General features: G+C 36.1%; 3 protein-coding genes across 4 annotated transcripts; all 3 read right to left on the bottom strand.

The window, feature by feature from the left end:
* Positions 1 to 385: 385 nt before the first annotated feature.
* On the bottom strand, positions 386 to 2384 carry LOC109155652 (protein trichome birefringence-like 41). Its single transcript, XM_019303274.1, has 5 exons — positions 2059 to 2384; positions 1753 to 1933; positions 1405 to 1580; positions 1106 to 1264; positions 386 to 689 (listed from the first exon to the last, which is right to left on the bottom strand). Exons 1-5 carry the CDS (start codon positions 2382 to 2384, stop codon positions 386 to 388), a joined length of 1146 nt encoding a protein of 381 aa, XP_019158819.1.
* A 6107-nt stretch (positions 2385 to 8491) lies between these two features.
* On the bottom strand, positions 8492 to 12119 carry LOC109155774 (auxin efflux carrier component 5-like). The gene is made up of 5 exons (XM_019303422.1): positions 11397 to 12119; positions 10267 to 10352; positions 9420 to 9577; positions 8933 to 9009; positions 8492 to 8625 (listed from the first exon to the last, which is right to left on the bottom strand). The coding sequence occupies exons 1-5, from the start codon at positions 12107 to 12109 to the stop codon at positions 8553 to 8555; spliced, it is 1107 nt and encodes a 368-aa protein (XP_019158967.1). The 5' UTR covers positions 12110 to 12119; the 3' UTR covers positions 8492 to 8552.
* Positions 12120 to 16773: 4654 nt separating this feature from the next.
* Positions 16774 to 19557, bottom strand: LOC109155767 (auxin efflux carrier component 5-like). Of its 2 annotated transcripts, XM_019303413.1 has the most exons (6): positions 18789 to 19557; positions 18149 to 18234; positions 17854 to 18011; positions 17196 to 17272; positions 16946 to 17015; positions 16774 to 16914 (listed from the first exon to the last, which is right to left on the bottom strand). In XM_019303413.1, exons 1-6 carry the CDS (start codon positions 19511 to 19513, stop codon positions 16909 to 16911), a joined length of 1122 nt encoding a protein of 373 aa, XP_019158958.1. In that variant the 5' UTR covers positions 19514 to 19557; the 3' UTR covers positions 16774 to 16908. The 2 variants fall into 2 exon arrangements, with proteins under 2 accessions (XP_019158958.1, XP_019158959.1); XM_019303414.1 differs by having other exon boundaries at positions 16774 to 17015; positions 18789 to 19513.
* Positions 19558 to 20108: the final 551 nt, after the last annotated feature.

Below are 20108 nucleotides of genomic sequence, written 5' to 3'. Positions count from 1 at the left end.
AGTTAATAGTATAGCTCTCATTTTTATATTAGGAAGATGTGTTGAAGACATGTGTCACACATGTCGATTTCTTGGCATGTGTCTCCTCCAAATTCCTATAAATATCACATTAAATGATGATAGAGGGGACTTTTAAAACATTTTCTCTCTAGAATATTCAAAAGTTCGAGACCCTCCAACCCCACATCTTAACTATCCGAACTATCATATTATAATCTCTACTCATATCTGTATACCCGAAAGTATTTACCACATCAAACACAATCAGTTACTAAGAACTAGAACACTATCTTCCTAACAAAAAAAAATTGCCTTTATCATTATATTCCACAGATAATAATGTAAACATATAATGGTGCATGATTGCATATATGCATCTATATATCTATTTTGTCGCCGGAGAAACAAGAAGTGCATAGAGAAGCTGGTTCCAAGTATCCGGCACGCCGCCGACACACCAATGGGTGCAATCCATGCCCTTGAAACCATTGTACATAGAAGGATGTCCGTCTTTCCTTAACTGGGAAAGAACGGTTATGTCCAGATATTTAACCGGTTTCCTCATCTTCTTCAGGGCTCCTTTCACTATCCGCACCGGCAACGGCAGTCCGGCCGGATAACTCGATCCGTTCACCGGCGTCGTCTGCTTCAGGCAATTCTTCACTCCTGGCTCGCCCCATTCCGTTCCGCTGTACCATTCATTATAAGTTAATTATAACAGTTTGAAAAATTCATTGAAAATATGAAACTAAATTGTACTATTCACTTAATGGGAGGGCGAATTTGTCACCTTCTTCAATGATATGATAAACCTAATATAATCTTGTAACCAGCTTGGTTGGCATGAGTGGCGGTGCACTCTTGTCCTTTAAGAGAAGTCAGGAGTTCGAACCCCTTTCGTATGGAAAAATTAATCTGGCTAGCACTTTGTCCCTTAATTGGGTCGGCCCGGTGCGAACGGAAATTAATCTGAGTATAATACAGGCTTAAAGGTGGGCCCGGTGTGAACGGAGTTTAGTCTGAAACGGGAATTAGTCTGAGTATGGTACGAGCTTAAAAGTACGGGGTGCAAACGATGATTAGTCTGAGTAAAATATAATCTTACTTGTAATGTATGGCAGCCACAGCTTGGAAAAACACTTTGGTTTTGTTATGATCAACTTGTGTCTCCACCCATTTTGTCCATGTCTTTAAACCTGCCTTGAAAGCAGCTACTCGATCCATATCTTTCACAATCTTATTACCGTTCTGAATAAAATCCCACCTATATACAAAACGTTTTCATTTACATTAAACTAACTTAAAATAATGTTACAATGTCACAAGACACGTTAACGTTAGTATCGTACTAAAATAATGTGAGCACATCATATCAAATATTGTAAAGATTGATGATTGTCTTACGGTTGTTTAGGTCCGGTCCTTCCCCACCACAACCAATTGTTGAAGATAAGAACATCTGCCTGCTTCCATATTTCTCCATCTTTGATGGATCCTAGTTTTAGCACACGGCCAATCCTCTCCTTTTCGATGTCTACGAGGTAATGAGAGCTGAACATAATGACCTCAACTCTATAATCCTGCATATTATTGCGTATTGTGCGTATTAAATTAGATAATTGTATGAATCTCAACACCTTATGTCAATGACAGCACTGACACCTGAATTGTAAAAAAAAAAAAAAGCAAAAAAAAAAGCAAAAAAAAACAGAATAAAATAACATACAAACATTAAAACATTATAGGTCATACCTGAAATGTGACGACAGTAAAACTTCGAGAGTTTATGGTCTTCAGTTTCGTCGTGATTCTGCCGGGAGCTGCAGCGCTGAGCAAGCACAATAGTGAATTGAAATTGTTTAAACTTAAAGAATCCCCAACGTACATGATCTTCTTCCCCTTGAGCCTCTTCAAGAAATTTTTGCCGTTAAATCTACAAGCAAAATGATAACTTAACATACCATCAAAATAGACTTTGGCCCGGTCTGTTTAGTAACATAGTGACTTATCAGTTAATTTTGACTTATTTAAATGCGATAGAGTTTGAACAATTTATACCTGGGCAAGTTACAATGTTTGGGTTGCCATCGATACGAGAGGTATTGTTGATTGGGTCGACCATATTTGATGCAGTCAAATTCCTTGCGAATGAAGGGACAGGCCGAGGAATTGTACATGGGATATGACTTGTCCCGAACCCATTTTCCCTCGAACAGGTTACAAGAATGTTTCTTTTTCGGCGCCGACATTATCGTCAACCTCGTACCACTGTCGGCTGCAGCCGCCTTTTGGGCTCCATTTGCTTCTGTGGAAACACTTGCACACACCATTATTAGCATGGCGGCCATAAATGGCACAATACTAGAAGAAGCTCCCTTTCCCATCTTCCAGGTCTTCTTGTGTTTGCCAATGGAGACAGAAGAGTTTGATATATATAGAGAGGAGCTAGGGGGAGATGTTAGAAGATTGGTGTTTGGGTTTAAAGAGGGTGATAAATTAAATTTGAGTAACTAGTTGAATTGTGTTTCGGGATCTGTAACCGTTCTACTATAAGTTATATAAGAATTGAAGATGCTATTAAAATTCTTTTATTGTCCCGATAGCAAAGCTTACCTAGTCACACATATATAATAAATGCATAACCCTCTCATAATCAATTCATCTACACTACTGGAAATTATGGAATTTCCGACCACCTGAAAGTGATCTTAAATCAAGTCGAAAGCCTTGTTCCGACCACTTTTTGGTATTCGAAAAAACCTTTGTTGCTATTTTCAATCACTTTTTTGTTTCAATTTGATTTAAGATCACTTTCAGGTGGTCGAAAATTCCATAATTTCCAGTAGTGCTAATTTTTTTAATTTTTTGTTGTTGTTGTTGTTATAATATTATATTTACATTCTCTTGTGTGATTTGTGAGTTATTAAACAAAAAAATAAATGCATATTTTTTAATAGTAACTACCAATTTTTTTTTTAATAAAAAAATTTAATTACATGTTAATCAAGCTACACCCGTTAATATACTTATATCTTACTTTTGTATTGGTTATGTTGCAGGTTTGCGTTCCTTTTTTTAAGTCAGAACTTTGTCTCCCTCTTTATCTTCTTAGCATCTTCATAATATAGGTTTTTTTTTTTTTTTTTTTTTCAAAAATATTTAGGTGCCAAGTAAGAGAGGAGAACGGAAAAAAAAAAAAAAAAAAGGAAATTGCTAGGAACTGTTTTTTTAATTATTTAGTGAGGTTCACAATAAAAGTAAAAAATTTGATTCTCCTGCATAGATCTCTCACATTCTGATCTCAGATCTGTTCTCCTCCTCTCTTCCACCCCACATTTGACATCACAAAAAATCACCCTAAAACCATTTATTAGGGATGCTCTTATTGCGCTTGCAATAATTTTTTTATTAAAAAAATCTTAAAGGAATTATAATATATAAAAGATAATATTAGTATTAATAATAAACAATTAGGGGGCGTTTGGTTCACGGAATTTTGAATTACTCCAAGTAATAGGATTACCTCCAGGAAGGTAATGTGAGATTTTAGGAATGTAAGATTATTTTATGTGTTTGGTGTGGATTGTGGGATATAATATTACCTTGTTTGGTTAAGTGTTATATTTTAGGTTATATTGATCAATTTACAATAATGTTCTCAATAATATATATATATATTGAGATGAATTGACAAATCATGAATAATTTATTAATGTGTTAATACCCAAAAGGGAAAGTGGCACTTTTTCCCCCTATGTTATATACTTATAGCACTTTTTCCCCCTCAATTATTTAAGTGGCTCTTTTTCCCCCTGAAATGTTAAATGGACATATTTACCCTTAAAATAAATATTTCATTTATTTTTATTCTCCAATAAATTATTACTATAATTTGGTTCAAACCAGATACTATGGTAACCAAACCAAAATATTCCAATTACAATTTATAATCAAAACGCGATATTTAGAGTTTATTAAAATCGCGAACTGGAATGGCCGGTTCATGTTCCAAACTGAAAAAATAAAATACATTTATAGTTGAATTTAAACTATTTTAAAATAAAAAATAAAATTTTAAAATAAAGACGGTTCAAAATCGCGAACGGGATCCGGAACTGCCGGTTCATGATCCAGTTTTTTTTTTTTTTATTCTTAAATTTAATAAATTGAAATCCAAATATTGGGTTCTAAATCTGAATCATAACTGAAAACTTTTAATTCGATTGCTATAGTGTCTGGTTCAGTTCGAACCGAACCGTGGTAATCGCTACATATACGCAATAATTTGTTGGAGAAGTAAAATAAATAAAATGTTTACTTTAAGGGTAGAAATGTCAATTTAATATATTAGGGGAGAAAACCACCACTTTTAAAATAATTGAGGGGGCTAATGTGCTTACATAAATAATTGAGGGGGAAAAAGTGCTATAAGTATATAACATAGGGGGAAAAAGTGCCATTTTCCCTACCCAAAATGGTAATCGAATATAATGGTTTTGACTGCGATTTTTGTAATTTTTTCCATGTTTTCTTTTTATCAATCGTTATGCCATGGAACCGTGTCCACCATGTCCTAAACCGTAACGGTGCCCGTAAGTGGCACCGTTATCTTCCACCAATCTTTCTTTCTTTTTTTTTTTTTTTTTTTTTTTTAATTAACAGTGCGACTTTTCTTCTTAATTTTCACATTTCGCGGTTTCACTTCCTTTTCGCGCAAGCTTCTTCAACACTCATAAATTATGAATGTGTAGGCATGGATTTATGAATGTGCAGTTATGAAATTCTGAATTTTCTTTTATGAGATTATAAATTTACAGAAAATTCATAATTACATAACTGTAAATTCATAATTTTCACTGTCACATTTTCATAAAATTCATAATTAACCCATTTTCACTGTCACACAAAGCTGTATACCTTTAGAAGACTTGTTTTCTTCAATTTTTTTAAAACATATTATACACATTATTATTGAGATATACAGCGTTCCCTGTTCTGTATGGATCACAAAGAGAGGAGGGGACTACTAAATCATCATTGTTGCTCTTTCTTGCTGATACTAAGATGGCTTCAGTAGAACTCTTTCCCAATCAAACTTAGAGTTTCTTCCAAAGCAGGAAGGTATTTTTTTTTGTTTTTCTGATTTTGAATTTTGAGCCAGAAATGAGTATGCATGCCTAGATGACTTGGTGTGGCTGCAGAGTGTAGAGGAGCCTCAGCCCCTGTGAGGGAAAATGAAGGAGTGAGTTCATTTAATTTGTTCAGATGGCCAGCAGGAAAACTTCTAGTATCTCGTAGTCACATTAAGTTTCAACTAATTTATCGTTGAATTATTGTTAAATCTCAGATGAAAGAGCCAAATAAAACACGAGACTTTATTTAAGGAGAATCAAACTCTTTATTTATTTCGACAATGTGTTTGTACTTAGTAATTGTAAGTGTAAAATAATTTACACATTAAGTTATTGGCTATTTTATTTAGTAAATAGTTTTAATTTATTGTTTTTAATTAATTAGAGTTGTTAAAGTTAATTATATTTTTGGACCATGTGATATAAATATATGAATGTTGTGCCTTGGAGTATGAAGTCAGCGTGTGAAGATGTCAAAGAAATAAAATGTGTGGCAGTGGTTTATTCTAACAAGGAAAGGCAGTGGTTTATTCTAACAAGAATAAGTGGTGGTGATTCATTTGAACAAGTGGTGGCTAAGGAAAAAGCTATTACTAAGGATCCTAACTAATGGTTCAAGAAGTGCTATAAATTCACACGGTTCGAAGGAAGCATTTGCCCAACTTTGAGAATTATACACTGCTAGAGCTCTCTTGATTTTACAAAGCAATTTATATTTTGAATGTAATTTCTGATTTAATTCGTAAGAATATTTATATTGTACTGCATGATCAGTACGTGGTACTGCTGAAGCATCTTGTGAAGATTGTTCGGGTATTCGTGTGTCAATCCTGGATAGGTGTTAGAAAGAGTGGTAGTGGTAAAGGCTGGAGGCCATCTGTATTTACCTCTTGTAATACTCCTTTTGGAGAACATCTATAGTGGATTGGGCAGACGTGGGTTGCCCCGCAGACGTAGGAGAAGGAGCTCCGAACTGCGTAACATTTCTTTGTGTTTTTAATTTACTTTATGCTTTACATTCTTTATGCTTTTAACTTTCATTATTTACATTTGCTTAAACAAGTTTAATTAATGAACGTAACTACTGCATAACCTAATTAACAAGTAAAATACATAGCTTTTATATTTCAAGTGTCACGGTGCAATTTCAACAAGCAAAGCTAGTTAGAACTAGAGAAGATAATTACAAGTAAACATGTTTCTTTCTTGGCTTTTTTCCAGCACTTTAACTAGTTTCTCCCGACACATTGCAGTTTCAGATTCTTCCAACAACAGAATTTTCTTCACTCTTCACATGCAAGCACAAAGATGGCAATATATCAGCAAACTTCCTTAACAGAGGTACCATCATTCAAAGTTCAAATTACAAAAAAAAAAAAACCACCCCATATGATCACTTTATAAATCGCCTACCAAAAAAGGGCTTTGGTGGCAACCTATGCTCCAACCCAAGATATTACACCATATATCTTAAATTAAATGCAAATACTCAGAAACATAGATTGGATATTTTTGGGTTGGAGTAATACAAAACAGATTCAATAATATCTCCGTATCTAAGCAAACTTGACTTCATAGAATAAATCATTGCAGTGTTAAACTTACGTTTGAAGCTTTTAACATTCGTCTCCTCCTGATTACCAAGAATGCTACCACAAACACCACCAGTAATAGCGTAGCAATGCCTCCAAATAGCAATCCTGGTTTCTTTCCCAAATTCAGTCGGAGCCCAACGGGGCGATGGGAAGTGGGATGGGAGGTAAGGGAAGGGGGTGGAGGTGGGTTGCTTTGGTGATAGGGCTCTCGGGGCCCAACGGGACGATGGGGAGTGGAATGGGAAGTAGGGGAAGGGGTGGAGGTGGGTTGCTTTGGTGATAGGGCTCTCGGGGCCTAACGGGGCGATGGGGAGTGGGATGGGAGGTAGGGGAAGGGTGTGGAGGTGGGTTGCTTTGGTGATAGGGCTCCCGGGGCCCAATGGGGCGATGGGGAGTGGGATGGGAAGTAGGGGAAGGGTGTGGAGGTGGGTTGCTTTGGTGATATGGCTCGCGGGGCCCAACAGGGCGATGGGGAGTGGGATGGGAAGTAGGGGAAGGGTGTGGAGGTGGGTTGCTTTGGTGATAGGGCTCTCGGGGCCCAACGGGGCGATGGGGAGTGGGATGGGAAGTAGGGGAAGGGTGTGGAGGTGGTGTTTTGGTGATATGGCTCTTGGGGCCCAACGGGGCGATGGGGAGTGGGATGGGAGGTAGGGGAAGGGGGTGGAGGTGGGTTGCTTTGGTGATATGGCTCTCGGGGCCCAATGGGGCGATGGGGAATGGGATGGGAGGTAGGGGAATGGGATGGGAGGTAGGGGAAGGGGGTGAAGGTGGGATGGGCGATTTAGGCGGGGGAGGAGTAGGAGACAATGGCGGTGGTGGCGGCGGGGATTGTGATCCGGGGGTCACATTTTGCTGCGACTGCACGACAATCGCGAGGAAAAAGAAAAAAAGTGATCCCCATAGCCTTCCCCACATCTCGATCAGACTCCAATTCAACCCACCTAAATCTAAAATCATATAATATAATTAAATCAAAATTGATTTTATTTGTTCATTCGATTAGTGATGAGTTACAACCTAGTTCTTCTTCTGTTTTTTTTTGAAACCGTAACAACATAGACCTAGTTAATGCATATATGCAATTAATATAACAAACGCATGCAACATATATAGAGTGGTCCACAACCCACAACAAACTCTGGCAAAGTTCAATGATTATTTTTTTTTTTTTTTAAATTACGCTTTAGAAATACCTATTGATTTTAGAGCTCCTTCTTCGATAAAATTTGTATGATGTATTGAGGATTGTAAAACTTATACAAAGAGGAAGAACGATACAACCACTTATAGCTAATGGAGACAGAGACGATTATAACGGAATTCAAAAGCTGTGAAATTAATAAATGTTAATTAATTGATATTAAATACGATCGAGTAACTCCGTAGTAAGAATAAATAACATTAGTAATGGCGTTTATTCATATACCGAATTGTGAAATTAAAATTTTGTTTGGGAAATTAATTAATCTGGAGATAATTAAGAGTAGAATTGAATGTCAAATTCATTAGAAACTTAATCATTTTAATTAGACCACTAATTTTACCTCTAATAATATCTCTTTTTAAACAATAAAAAATATTGAGATGAGTTGACAAATCATGAACAATTAGTGAGTTAATACTCAAAATGGTAATCGACTATAATGATTTTGACCGCCATTTTTGTAATTTTTTTCCATGTTTTCTTTTTATAGTAATCCCGAAATTAAATAATATAAAGAATTTCATCACGTAGTGAAAAATATTTATTTAAAAAAAGCCATATAATGAAATGGGCTGATAAAATTGAAGAAAACTACAAGTGAAGGTTACAAAGCCCATGAACTCAATGCAGGAGGTCTAAAGCAGCATAGTATCCAATCAATACTGGCAGAGAAACAATTGTGCCTATGATAACTCTGCAACAAAATTAAAATTTATTAAAATACATTTCATTAATTTGTTCCTCATTTTGCCATATATATATATATAGAGAGAGGGAGGGGTAAATTTCAACAAGACACATACTTTCAAGTAAAATATGTGGATTAATTAATCTCATCCATTAGTAAATAAACAATTGAAGATTATTGAATACACACACATACACACACACACACACACACACACACACACACACACACACATATATATATATATATATATATATATATATATATATATATATATATATATATATATATATATATAAATGAAGAAACTTACGCGGTGCTAATAACGTTAGCGTGTAATCCATACTCGTTTGCATAGACGAACGCCGTGATTGCTTGAGGGAGCGCTGCCTGCAGTGCCACGTAACCAACATATATATAAGCTATGCTCATTAATTAATTAATTAACAAAATTCAACTTGATTTAATTAAAAAAAAATGCGGCATAAAAATCCAATGTGACGATTGACATTTTAAAAATTTTCTATGTTGTATAGTATCGTAAATAGAATATTAGTGTAACAATAATGCTAGTTAATTAGTGACACTCTGAATGTAGTCCTCCTTGTGACCAGTGACCCAAGCTAACAAAGAACTATAAAGCGGTAAGTCAACCTAGATTGCATATAACTGACCGAGTGACCAGTTCAGATCAAAAAGACTAATATGCAGTTCTGGTCCCACAAAGAGTCAAATTTAAAACGTAACTATATAATTACCAAGTCAATTGTCCAAATAACTCAGTTAGGAGGGTGTGTTACCTGGACTATGGTAATCTTGAAGACATCACCATGGAGGCGTAAAAGCATAGCACCAAGTGCGGATGTTGCAGGACCGATTACAAACCTCAGCACCAAACCATATATAGTCAAACCGGTACCACAAGATATGATGTTCTCTTGCAATGCCATGAATAATCCTGCTTATAATAAATATATTTTTGTTAATAATTTTAAATTTTTTAAATATATAACTTTGCTTAGAGTAGAGCACTAGAGTGAATATTTAAATGAGAGAAAATATAAAAAGTTTTTTCACTTCAAATATAATTTATTCAATCGCAATAGGAAAAATTGATATTATTGGAATTAGTGAAATTTCTAGTTAGTAATTATGATCTTAATAATAATAATAAGGCTAAAGTGTCATTCCGCACCATGAACCATTTCTGATTATCCATGTCGCACCATGAACTTTAATAAGTGATATTTAGAGTCATAAACTATTAAAAAAAAAATTCGTCTAAAACTTTTTACAGCTTACCGGTAATAATATTGCTGACATAGAATTTTTTATTAGTGTTTTTGGTAATAATATTCTAATAAAAAATTTCATGTCGGCGATATTATTACCGGAAACCTGTAAAAAGCTCTAGACGAAAAAAAATTATGGTCTATGGCTCTAAATATCACTTATTAAAGATCATTGTGCGATATGAATACTCAGAAATGGTTCGTGGTAGGGGATGACACTTTAGCCTAATAATAATAATAATGAATACTTCTTACCACTTTTCAATAAAGTAGTCAAAGTCACGAATTTTCTAGTGTACCCATCACCCAAATATAATTTAACAATTATTTAAGATCACAACTCACAAACTCATACCCATATTGAACATGGCAACTCCACTCCCAGCCTTTGCCAAGACCAAAATAGACTGATCCACTATGCCAGGCATCTTAAGATGCCACCTGAAAAAATGTACAGGTTATTATATATATGGAATATTCTTTCAGAATACGATTCAATTAGACAACTAAATTAAAATAAATTCATAAATTTTACAATGCAAGGTTCAATTTTTGTTAGTGATTAAAATAAAAATTACTGTGGGCCGGTACTAATATACAAGTACATATCACACATCTCATGATTTACCTAAGAATGCTACTTACATACACTACAATATATTGGATAAAAAAGGATAAATTATTAGTCTTGTACAATTAAAAAATGCAGTCATCAAATTGCCTATGACCTTGTGGTCTAGTGACATGAAGTGACTCTCCCAAATGAAAGCTCATACGTTTGAGCCCTCAGCAAGTTAAGAAAATAACTATGAACAGATACTACATTGTAACATAGTTAAATATGTGTCCTCAAGTAGTATCCAACACATGCATGCACTAATTAAGCATGGGTTTGAGCCCTCAAGTAGTGTCCAACACATGCATGCACTAATTATGCATATGTTAGTGCATCAAAAAGTTATACTATATATATAAGTTAAATACTTAAATACTCACCATTTTTTTAAAATAATACTTCTCATTCCTTAATTGTTTACGAAGTACCAAGTATATTCCAAAGTGGTTTTCTTAACATACAATATAATAAAATTAAAGAACACTAAATACCCGTCCGCACACAATTCAGGAATAAAAGTGACAACAAGTATAATTAAAAAACAAAAATATTATTTATCTATGATTCAGGAACAAAAAGTGGCATTTTCTCTATATTTTATAATATATTTTTTTATTCTTTTGGTTTGAACACGAGTTTCCTCTACAAGGGTGTATTCTAGACCCTTACACACAAACACTAATTTTGTTCATGTTCTAGGCACTCTCAAAACTTCATGTTAAAGTGTCATTTCATCTGATATATACCTTACATTTTACGTACTCATTTAATTATTATTATTATTATTATTATTATTATTATTATTATTAAAATGAGATTAATGTATAACAACAACAACAACAAAATGCAGAATTAAATTTGAAACATACCTATAGGACACTAGAGCCCAAACCAAGGCAAGAAACCAAGCATAAGAGTTGGGATTCTTGGCAAGTTTCAAGGAGACAACCTTAATCAATGTCCCAAACGATGTCTTATTCCTCACATTCGTAACAACTCTTGTCGTTATAACGGCGTCAGCATTCCCACCCGCCGCCAATTCTACATCTCCTCCCATTTTCGCGGAACGCGCGACGACAATCTCGTCGTCGCCGTTGGTTTCCGACAACCTCGTACGCCGGAACTCCAACCCCAACAGCAAGAGAGTCAGCCACAGCGCCGCCTGAATCACGGCGGACTGGACCACCATGTCGAACCCCAAGCCGCCGTACATGGCCTGCAGCAGCGGCACGCCGACGACGAGGGTGTTGTTCAGCGTCGACAGGGAGAAGGTGGTCAACGACCAGTCAAACCCGCCTTTTCTGGCGCAGTTAGCCCAGGCGGCGAGGACGGTGGCCACGGCGGATTTGGCGACGGCGTCCGACACCAGGAAACGGTAGTTCATCGTGTAGGGGTTGACCTGGGAAATGAAGCGGAAGTTGAAGAATGGGAGGATGAAGAAGCAGTTGAAGCGGTTTATGGCGGCGCAGTGGTCCGGTTTGAACATGTTCCACCACCGTACGGAGGCGTAGCCCAAGAACAGCGCCAGATATAGCGGCGCCATGGCCTCCACCACCTTATACACATCCCCCCACCCTATCATTTTCCTATAATATAATTTTTGAGTGTGTTTATTTTGTTCCCTTGGTATGGCATATATACTGGCCGGTATGGGGAATATATGCCATGCATTGTTGTGACACACACAAAACTTGTAACAGGACAACCTTACCAAGTTGGACTTGGTAATCACAATTAGTCTTCTTGGTTTGAGCTGGTGAGCTATATATGGACAAATTAGACTGGTTTATCTCATTGTGATTGTCTGTCAATTAAGTTATAATGCGGGATTTGTCCAATGCATACTTTCGAGTAATGACTACGAGTTTCTCACGTCACTCAAAAAAAATTATAAGTAGTGTTTATAGAATTACCGAATAATTAAAAGGGAAAAGGACAAAAGATCAAATAAGCTCCTAGACTTTATTCAAAAAGTCAATTAGGACATTAAACTTTCAAAAGTTGCAATTACATACACCCACAAACATGTTATTTTGAAGCAATGAAGCCCAATAACATGTTGGTGACCTGGAATTGCAGGTCAACTAAGGTTCCAGTCAAATCCAACGATTCTCCTGCAATACTCCAAATAATTTCCGATGAGCGATGACTAACATCGATGACAATCAAGCAGTCGCCAATCGTGTTTGGAAAAAACGACCAACTTTGTTGCCTTCTCCAGCAACTAGAGAAGGCAACAAAGTTGGTCACCTTCTCCGACGACGCGACTGGAGAAGATGACCAACTTGGTTGCCTTCTCCGACAACTGGAGAATTGAAGGCAACCAACTAGTCGCCTTCTCTAGTTGCCGGAGAAGGCAAACAATTTGATCTGGTGATGCGACCAAGGAGACCAAGGGAAAAAATGGTCAAGTTGGTCGCCTTCTCCAGTTGTTGGAGAAAGCGACCAGTTAATTGTCTTTTCTAGTTACTAGAGAATGCGACCAACTTGGTTGCCTTCTCCTGTTGCCGGAGAAGGCGGCCAATTTGATCATTTTTTCTAATTAAAATAATATAAACTTTTGTTGGGCAAAAAATAATGTTTAGTTTTCTTGTTTTCTTTTAGAATTAATTTCACTTTTGGTCCCACGACTTTTGAGTTCTTATCACTTTTGGTGCACAACTTTAAATTTTTTCAATTTTGGTGCCTAACTTTGTTATTTTTATCAGTTTAGGTCCTTCTAGTCAAATTGACGGTAAAATATTTCTAGATTTTATATTTTAGGGGCAAAATCGTCATCCCATGGAAAGATCTTCAATATTTAAACAAAAGAAAAATCAGATTAAGAGGAAAAGAAGAGTTTGCCAATGGTCGAAACTATAAATCCCATAGATCTGTCTGGTTTCTGCCCATCTTCCCCATTATTCTCATCATCAAACACCTATAGATATGATTTTACGGTGATTTTGTTTAGATATTGAAGATGTTTCCTTGGGATGACGATTTTACCCCTAACAATATAAAATCCAACAACATTTAACTGTCAATTTGGCCGAAAGGACCAAAATTGATAAAAATAACAAAGTTAGGCACCAAAATTAAAAAATTTTAAAGTTGTGCACCAAAAGTGATAGAACATCAAAAGTCGTGGGACCAAAAGTGAAATTAATTCTTTTCTTTTATTTAAAACATACAATATGATTGTCAATACATAAAGTATGTTATTAACTTTACTCTGAATTTATTAATCAACTAAGTTGTATCTCAAGAACAGTCTTTTAGGTTTGCTCTACAATTATTGGGGTTTGTTTAATTTGAAGAAGGAAAAAAAAAAAAAAAAAAACTTTTCTAACTTCATTTTTTCCCTGTTTAATTTCATTCCGCAAATTTTCATTTTATTTCTCCAAAACAATACGAGTCTCGCTAGAGTTTTTTTAAGAACAACAATCCAATACTCGCATTCTTCAAAAAGAAAAAAGTTAAAAAGTCTCTATTTTATAAGTTAAAAAAAAAAAAAAAAAAAAAAAAACACGCACATAAATATATTGTTTATTTTTAAAAAATCCCTATTTAAAAAATCATTTACTGAATGGAATTGGAAAATGATATATATATATATATATATATATATATATATATATATATATATATATATATAGAGAGAGAGAGAGAGAGAGAGAGAGAGAGAGAGAATGGAATTGATGCACCAAATTGAATAGAAGGTGGATTCTGATTCAAAAGCTGCAAATAGTCCGTGCATATAATCCTTGCTGCGTATGGTGCTGATGAATGAGTGAGTGAGATTACATATTCTCCTTCCATTCCATTCCTTGCTGCGCTGTCAACCCCTCTCTCTCTCTCTCTCTCTCTATATATATATATATATATATATATATATATATATATATATATATATAGCCTGGTTCTGATTCGACAGATCTGCACCATTAAATGAGCTCAGATCAATAGCTACAACATGCACGTGGCCGACACAGTGCACGTACATACACTTGGTCGTACATCACAGACCATCCCTTAGTGCACGACAGACAACACCAGCGCTTAATGCACCACATACCAGCATTAGGTGTTGTACCACATACCGACACTTAACGTACCACATAACTATACTTAATACACCACATAAATGATAAATATACTTGATGAATAAAATTACAAAAATATTACCACACTTTTTCTTTTTTAATCCAATGACAAATAACTAAAATATTAAATTTACATCACTATGAGGAACAAGTTATTCCAAAATTATACAAAATTTATCTAAACAACTAAATATAGGAAAGGCCAAACACTTTGTGCTCAGATGGTATGTAGTGACCTCTCTCATGTGGGCAATCATGAGATCGAGCCTCAGTGGAGGTGTTGTTGACTCTGTGTGCTTCATTAGGTTGAGAAAGTATGTTTGAATATATACTACAATGTGTGGTTAAAACCGCAAAACAATAAAAAGAAGTAACAAAACGTATCATTTGTTTGTTTTTTTTGAATTACGAAAAAATTTGTTATCACTATTTAAAAGTGCATAATGGGTAAATCATATTCCTATGTAATGACCAGGATTATGTGGTCTAATGGTATCCGGGTTGGACTTCCATTTGGAAGGTTGTAAGTTCGAGCCTCAGTGGAGGCGTTATTAGCTCTCTGTGTTGTAATAGAGCTAGTAGCATTCAAGAAAAAAAAATATTCCTATGTAATGACTTAATTACAAACTATATATAATTACGAATAACATGTGAAATAAAACGCATATTAACCCATACATTTATGACAATTGTTACGTGGCTATAGGCACTAATTAAAGGCAGGTTGAATTGTGACTTAAATAAGTTATTATTATACTTTGTTTTAAAGTAATAATATCTATTGAAAAGTGACAAAACAAATGTTGAGCACAAAACGTAGTTTGTGGGCAGCCAACAACAACAACACATTAAAAATACCAACTTCCTAATCGAATATATTGTTCTTCTGCTCCCATATATTGTTGTCTGGCATATATGCTTCCCATAGTTATATCTCATGCAATTTGCCTCTAAGAATTCTAGCTAGGGAGTATGGCTTGAAGGAGGGTTATACAATTAAGTATATATATATTAAGTGAGAATAGAAACGTACAGTCACTATCCGATAGTGTGTACTGAGTATCCCTTTGTGCTTATAGTCGATAAAAGATTACAAAAAGATAAACCAACCTATGTTGTTCATGATTGTCTGACTCAAACCAAGAAGGTCAATAGGTCACTCATGTTGAGTGTCTGTACTCCAAAAAATATTTCTCCCACCACTATGGCAAATTATGCCCTGGAAACGTGTTCACCATGAATGGTGAACACGGATCCAAACGGTGCCGTTTTTACGGAAAAAAAAAAAATCACTAATGTAGTGTTAACGATGCGCGTTTGGTCAGATTATGAATTTTCTGTTATGAGATTATGAATGTACTGTAAATTCATAATCTCATAATAGAAAATTCATAATCTCATAACAGGAAATTCATAATCTCATAACAGAAAATTCATAATCTCATAATAGAAAATTCATAATCTCATAAAAGAAAATTCATAATTTCATAACTGCACATTCATAAATCCATGCAATTATGAATGTGCAGTTATGAAATTATGAATTTTCTTTTTATAAGATTATGTTGAAGAAACTTGCGCGAAGAGGAAGTGAAACCGCAAAATGTGAAAATAAAGAAGAAAAGTCGCGCGGTTAATTAAGAAAAAAAATAAATAACGGTGCACGGTTCATGACATAAAGATCCCACCACTATGGCCTACATTGATTGGATGGAAGAGAACAAAAAAAAAAATAAAAATGGTGGGCTGCCCATAAAAACAACAATAATCAATCTATTTGAACTAACACCTCTTGGCATAAGTGTGGATATGATGCTAATTAAATACTTCTTTTTTCCAACATATAAGGGGATGTAAAAGCAAAGACTACAAAAATATGGATATAGGCCCATTTCATTTTGCCTGGGCCTTATTAGAAATCCGGACATAGGCCCATTTCTTTTTGCTACGATTTTGTTGACTTTTTTTTTTTGTTGGCTATGTTGCAATATGTAATATTTATCTACACATACTTTCTCAACCTAGTGAAGTACAAAGAGTCAATCTCCTAATAGGATTTAAACCTGTGATCTCTCATTTGAAAGAATCACGTACAGTTATGACGATTGACCACAAGATTTTTGACATTTATCATTTAAAAAAAAAACATATGTGACGGGACTGACAGTGGTAATGCCCGAGTTACCGTTCCCTTTGATCCAAAAAAAAAAAAAAAAAAAAAAGCATAAGTGAGGAATGCTAATATTAAAAGTTAATAGAATTACAAAGTTGTCAAGGCATCATCACAAATAGTAAATTATGATATTGCCCATGCCAAGATTTGTTCAGTATTAGTGTAGGAACCCCAATATTACGTAGTACGTAATCAGCAACGGAACAGAAACCAAGGTGCCAATGGTAACCCTGTCACATGTAACAAAAACGTAACGATCATTAGTAAAGTCATCTGAATTTTTCGACCACATTAAAAGTAATGTTAATGTGAATCGTTTCCTTTAAGGTGGTCGGATTTTTTTGATTATATGTAAGCTAAGGTGAAATTAATTATCAAAACTTGAGTAAAGTACGTGGAGGTGGACTTACGCGGTGCTGAGAATGTCTGCATGGAGTCCATATTCTTTGGCGTAAACGAAGGATGCAAGAGATTGAGGCAGTGCGGCCTAAAAGTTAAAGAAATTATGGAATATAATAAGCCAATTATATATGTTGCATGCTTGCCTAGTTAGACCATTAATGAATGTTTAATCATAATCTATAATTAAACTGCTTTTAATTATGTAACAAAAGATATGATGTAGCTTCAAAAGCGGTGACTGGGTGATAGAAGCATGATTCTCATATTGAGAAGTCACGAGTTTGATTCTTATTGTCAATACCTTATCGGTCAAACTCATCACATAGGGTCCTGTGTAGTTCGTTCGTCAGATATTACAGAAAATAGCCTGTGTGCTTTGAACACTATTACACAAGACCCTCTCAGTCGAGCCCATCATATAGGACTATTACATGCATATGACTCTTACACAGTCGAACCTGACACACAGGGTCTTATGTATCATGTATGTGCACGGTAATTTGCAAACTATGATACATAAACTGGATTACCGTGTAGGCTTGTGTGTGGTTTACAGGCTATTGCGCAAGAGTTAAGTATACTATATATATATCGTAATTTTGAATAATGATTGCGTGTTTTTTTGAGAAATAAAAATAAAAGTTTAGGAGCTTAGTGTAATCATACCTGGATGAGAGAAATCCTTAGGACATCACCACGCAAACCTAAAACGAGACATCCAATTAGCGTGGTTGCTGGTCCGACAATGAACCTTAAAACCATCGCTAATGCCGTCACACTTGCACCACACTCAACTATGTTCTCTTGTAGTGCAATAAAAAGTCCTGCACATCCGTCACAAAAGGTATTAATAATAATACATTAATCAATTAATTATAAACCTAACCATATTTGTTTCTTAATATAATAATTAGGTTCAAGAAATAATATATGATATATATACACGTAAGCACATATATACCCATGCTAAACATGGCAACTCCACTCCCAGCCTTTGACATGATCACAATAGACCCTTCTATTATACTTGGCAGCTGCAAATCCCACCTGGGAAAAAATATGTGACCAATTAAGCAATATAAATTTCATTAATTTTTGGACCGTCAAAATAATTATTTTATCGAGTTAATTTGTTAGGTAAGGAGAGAATCTGAATCTCACACTCACTTATTAAGGATGTACACTGAGTAAACTCTACCAAGTGGTGACAAAGGATCACCAGCTCAAACCAATAAGGCCTATAGGCCGCTCACATTAGGGGTGGAACTTTTAACTTTTGCCCTGTTTGGTAACATAGTTAGCCTATCGGTATTTGATTAATTAGCTTAGCTTTTTGTAATAGCTTATTGTTCTAAAACACTAAAATTCAAAAAGCTACTCAAAGCAGTTTTTTGAGAAAGTCATTTTACATCTGATCAGCTAATTTACCCAATCATCTTTCTACAATTCTACCCTTAGCTAATGCTATCAACTAGTTAAACCCATTAGCTCAATTAGTTAACAGCTATTTATCAAATACTCACTTTATGGTTATCAAGTTAATAACCTAACCAACTTGGTTGGGGTATATGGAATTATTTTGATTTATATTATATGGTTACCTGCTGGCCAAAAGAGCCCAGAAGAGGCCAAGAAAGCATGCATAGGAATTAGGATTCTGAGCAAGATTAGAGAGAACGGGCATCATTAGTGACAAAACTGACGTGGATTCCGTCACGGCAGAATCGTCACTATAAGTGTTAGTTTCGTTATTATTATTAGCTTCGACGTCGCCGGCCATCTGAACGGAAGAGCCATGCGAATCTCGGGCGGCGCCGGCGCCGGCGACCCGGGACGACGTCGTCGGGTGGGTCCGGGTGAACCAGAACTGCAACGCGAAGAGGAGAAAAGTGAACCAAACGAGGTTCTGAATCACCGCCGCCTGGACGACGAGGTCGGCGCCCAGGTCGCCGTACATGGCCCGGAGCAGCGGCACGCCGACAATGAGGGTGTTGGTTAAGGTGGAGAGAGAGAAGGCGGTGACGGAGCAGGAAAGGCTGCCTTTCTTGGTAAAATTAGCCCAGGCGGCGAGGGCGGCGATGACGAGGGTTTTAGCGACGGCGTCGGCGGAGAGGAAGGGGTAGTTGAGGTGGTAAGGGTTTATGTGGGCCATGAACTGGAAGTTGAAGAAAGGGATGACGAAGAAGCAGTTGAAGCGGTTGATGGCGTCGCATTGGTCGGGTTTGAACATGTGCCACCGCCGGACGGAGAAGTAGCCCAGCGCCAACGCCACGTACAGCGGCGCCATCGCCACCACCACCTTATACACCTCCTCCCAACCTATCATTATGGCAGGCGTAGTGGTTTGTATGGATGAAAGAATATGGTTTGGTTTGGCTTCCTTATATATATATATAGCGATCTCATGCAGCGCGTTAGTGCATGCTCTATATAGAACTATGTATACATACATTCTTCCAAAAGGTTGAACCTAACCCTAAGGGCCCCACATCCCGATCCGACAAAATATTTGGGAGGATGTAAATTATGGTAACTCAACTGAACATGAACCACAGATGTTAGACATTTGCTTATTGCGCAGAAGAAGCCCTCTCACTTTGAGAGGTTGCTCCCACCAGGGACGGAGCCAGAGGGGGGCAGCTGCCCCCACCCCACTCCCACCCCATATATAATTGTTGTATGTATATATGTATATATAGTACATGTGTTAGTATTAGTAAAATAAAACTATTGAATATTAACCGGAGTTGATTTAGATTAGTTGGTTGAGCACAAGTTGAGTTATGATAAAGGATAGGGGTTAATCGAATTTCTGGCTCTGTCCCTGGCTCTTCTGAATCCGTCCCTACTTCTTTGCCCCCTCAACCGAATTTCTGGTTCTGTCCCTGGCTCCCACACTACCGCTTATGAGACTCGATCTC

This window comes from Ipomoea nil, unplaced genomic scaffold, assembly GCF_001879475.1.
Source record: "Ipomoea nil cultivar Tokyo-kokei standard unplaced genomic scaffold, Asagao_1.1 scaffold2704, whole genome shotgun sequence".
Classification (NCBI taxonomy): domain Eukaryota; kingdom Viridiplantae; phylum Streptophyta; class Magnoliopsida; order Solanales; family Convolvulaceae; genus Ipomoea; species Ipomoea nil.
This window is presented reverse-complemented; position numbering and strand designations above follow the sequence as displayed.

Bases quoted from the DNA above. Each gene is read 5' to 3' on its own strand.
- LOC109155767 (XM_019303413.1), bottom strand. From the start codon at position 19,513: ATGATAGGTTGGGAGGAGGTGTATAAGGTGGTGGTGGCGATGGCGCCG. The intron at 18,235-18,788 runs GTAACCATATAA...ATTTTTTCCCAG, and splicing joins TGGGCTCTTTTGGCCAGCAG to GTGGGATTTGCAGCTGCCAA. The intron at 17,273-17,853 runs GTATGATTACAC...TTTAACTTTTAG, and splicing joins TAAGGATTTCTCTCATCCAG to GCCGCACTGCCTCAATCTCT.
- LOC109155774 (XM_019303422.1), bottom strand. From the start codon at position 12,109: ATGATAGGGTGGGGGGATGTGTATAAGGTGGTGGAGGCCATGGCGCCG. The intron at 10,353-11,396 runs GTATGTTTCAAA...ACATTTTTTCAG, and splicing joins TGGGCTCTAGTGTCCTATAG to GTGGCATCTTAAGATGCCTG. The intron at 9,010-9,419 runs GTAACACACCCT...GTGGCACTGCAG, and splicing joins TCAAGATTACCATAGTCCAG to GCAGCGCTCCCTCAAGCAAT.
- LOC109155652 (XM_019303274.1), bottom strand. From the start codon at position 2,384: ATGGGAAAGGGAGCTTCTTCTAGTATTGTGCCATTTATGGCCGCCATG. The intron at 1,265-1,404 runs GTAAGACAATCA...TTTTGTATATAG, and splicing joins AGGACCGGACCTAAACAACC to GTGGGATTTTATTCAGAACG. The intron at 690-1,105 runs GTAAGATTATAT...TGAATGGTACAG, and splicing joins GTGGCTGCCATACATTACAA to CGGAACGGAATGGGGCGAGC.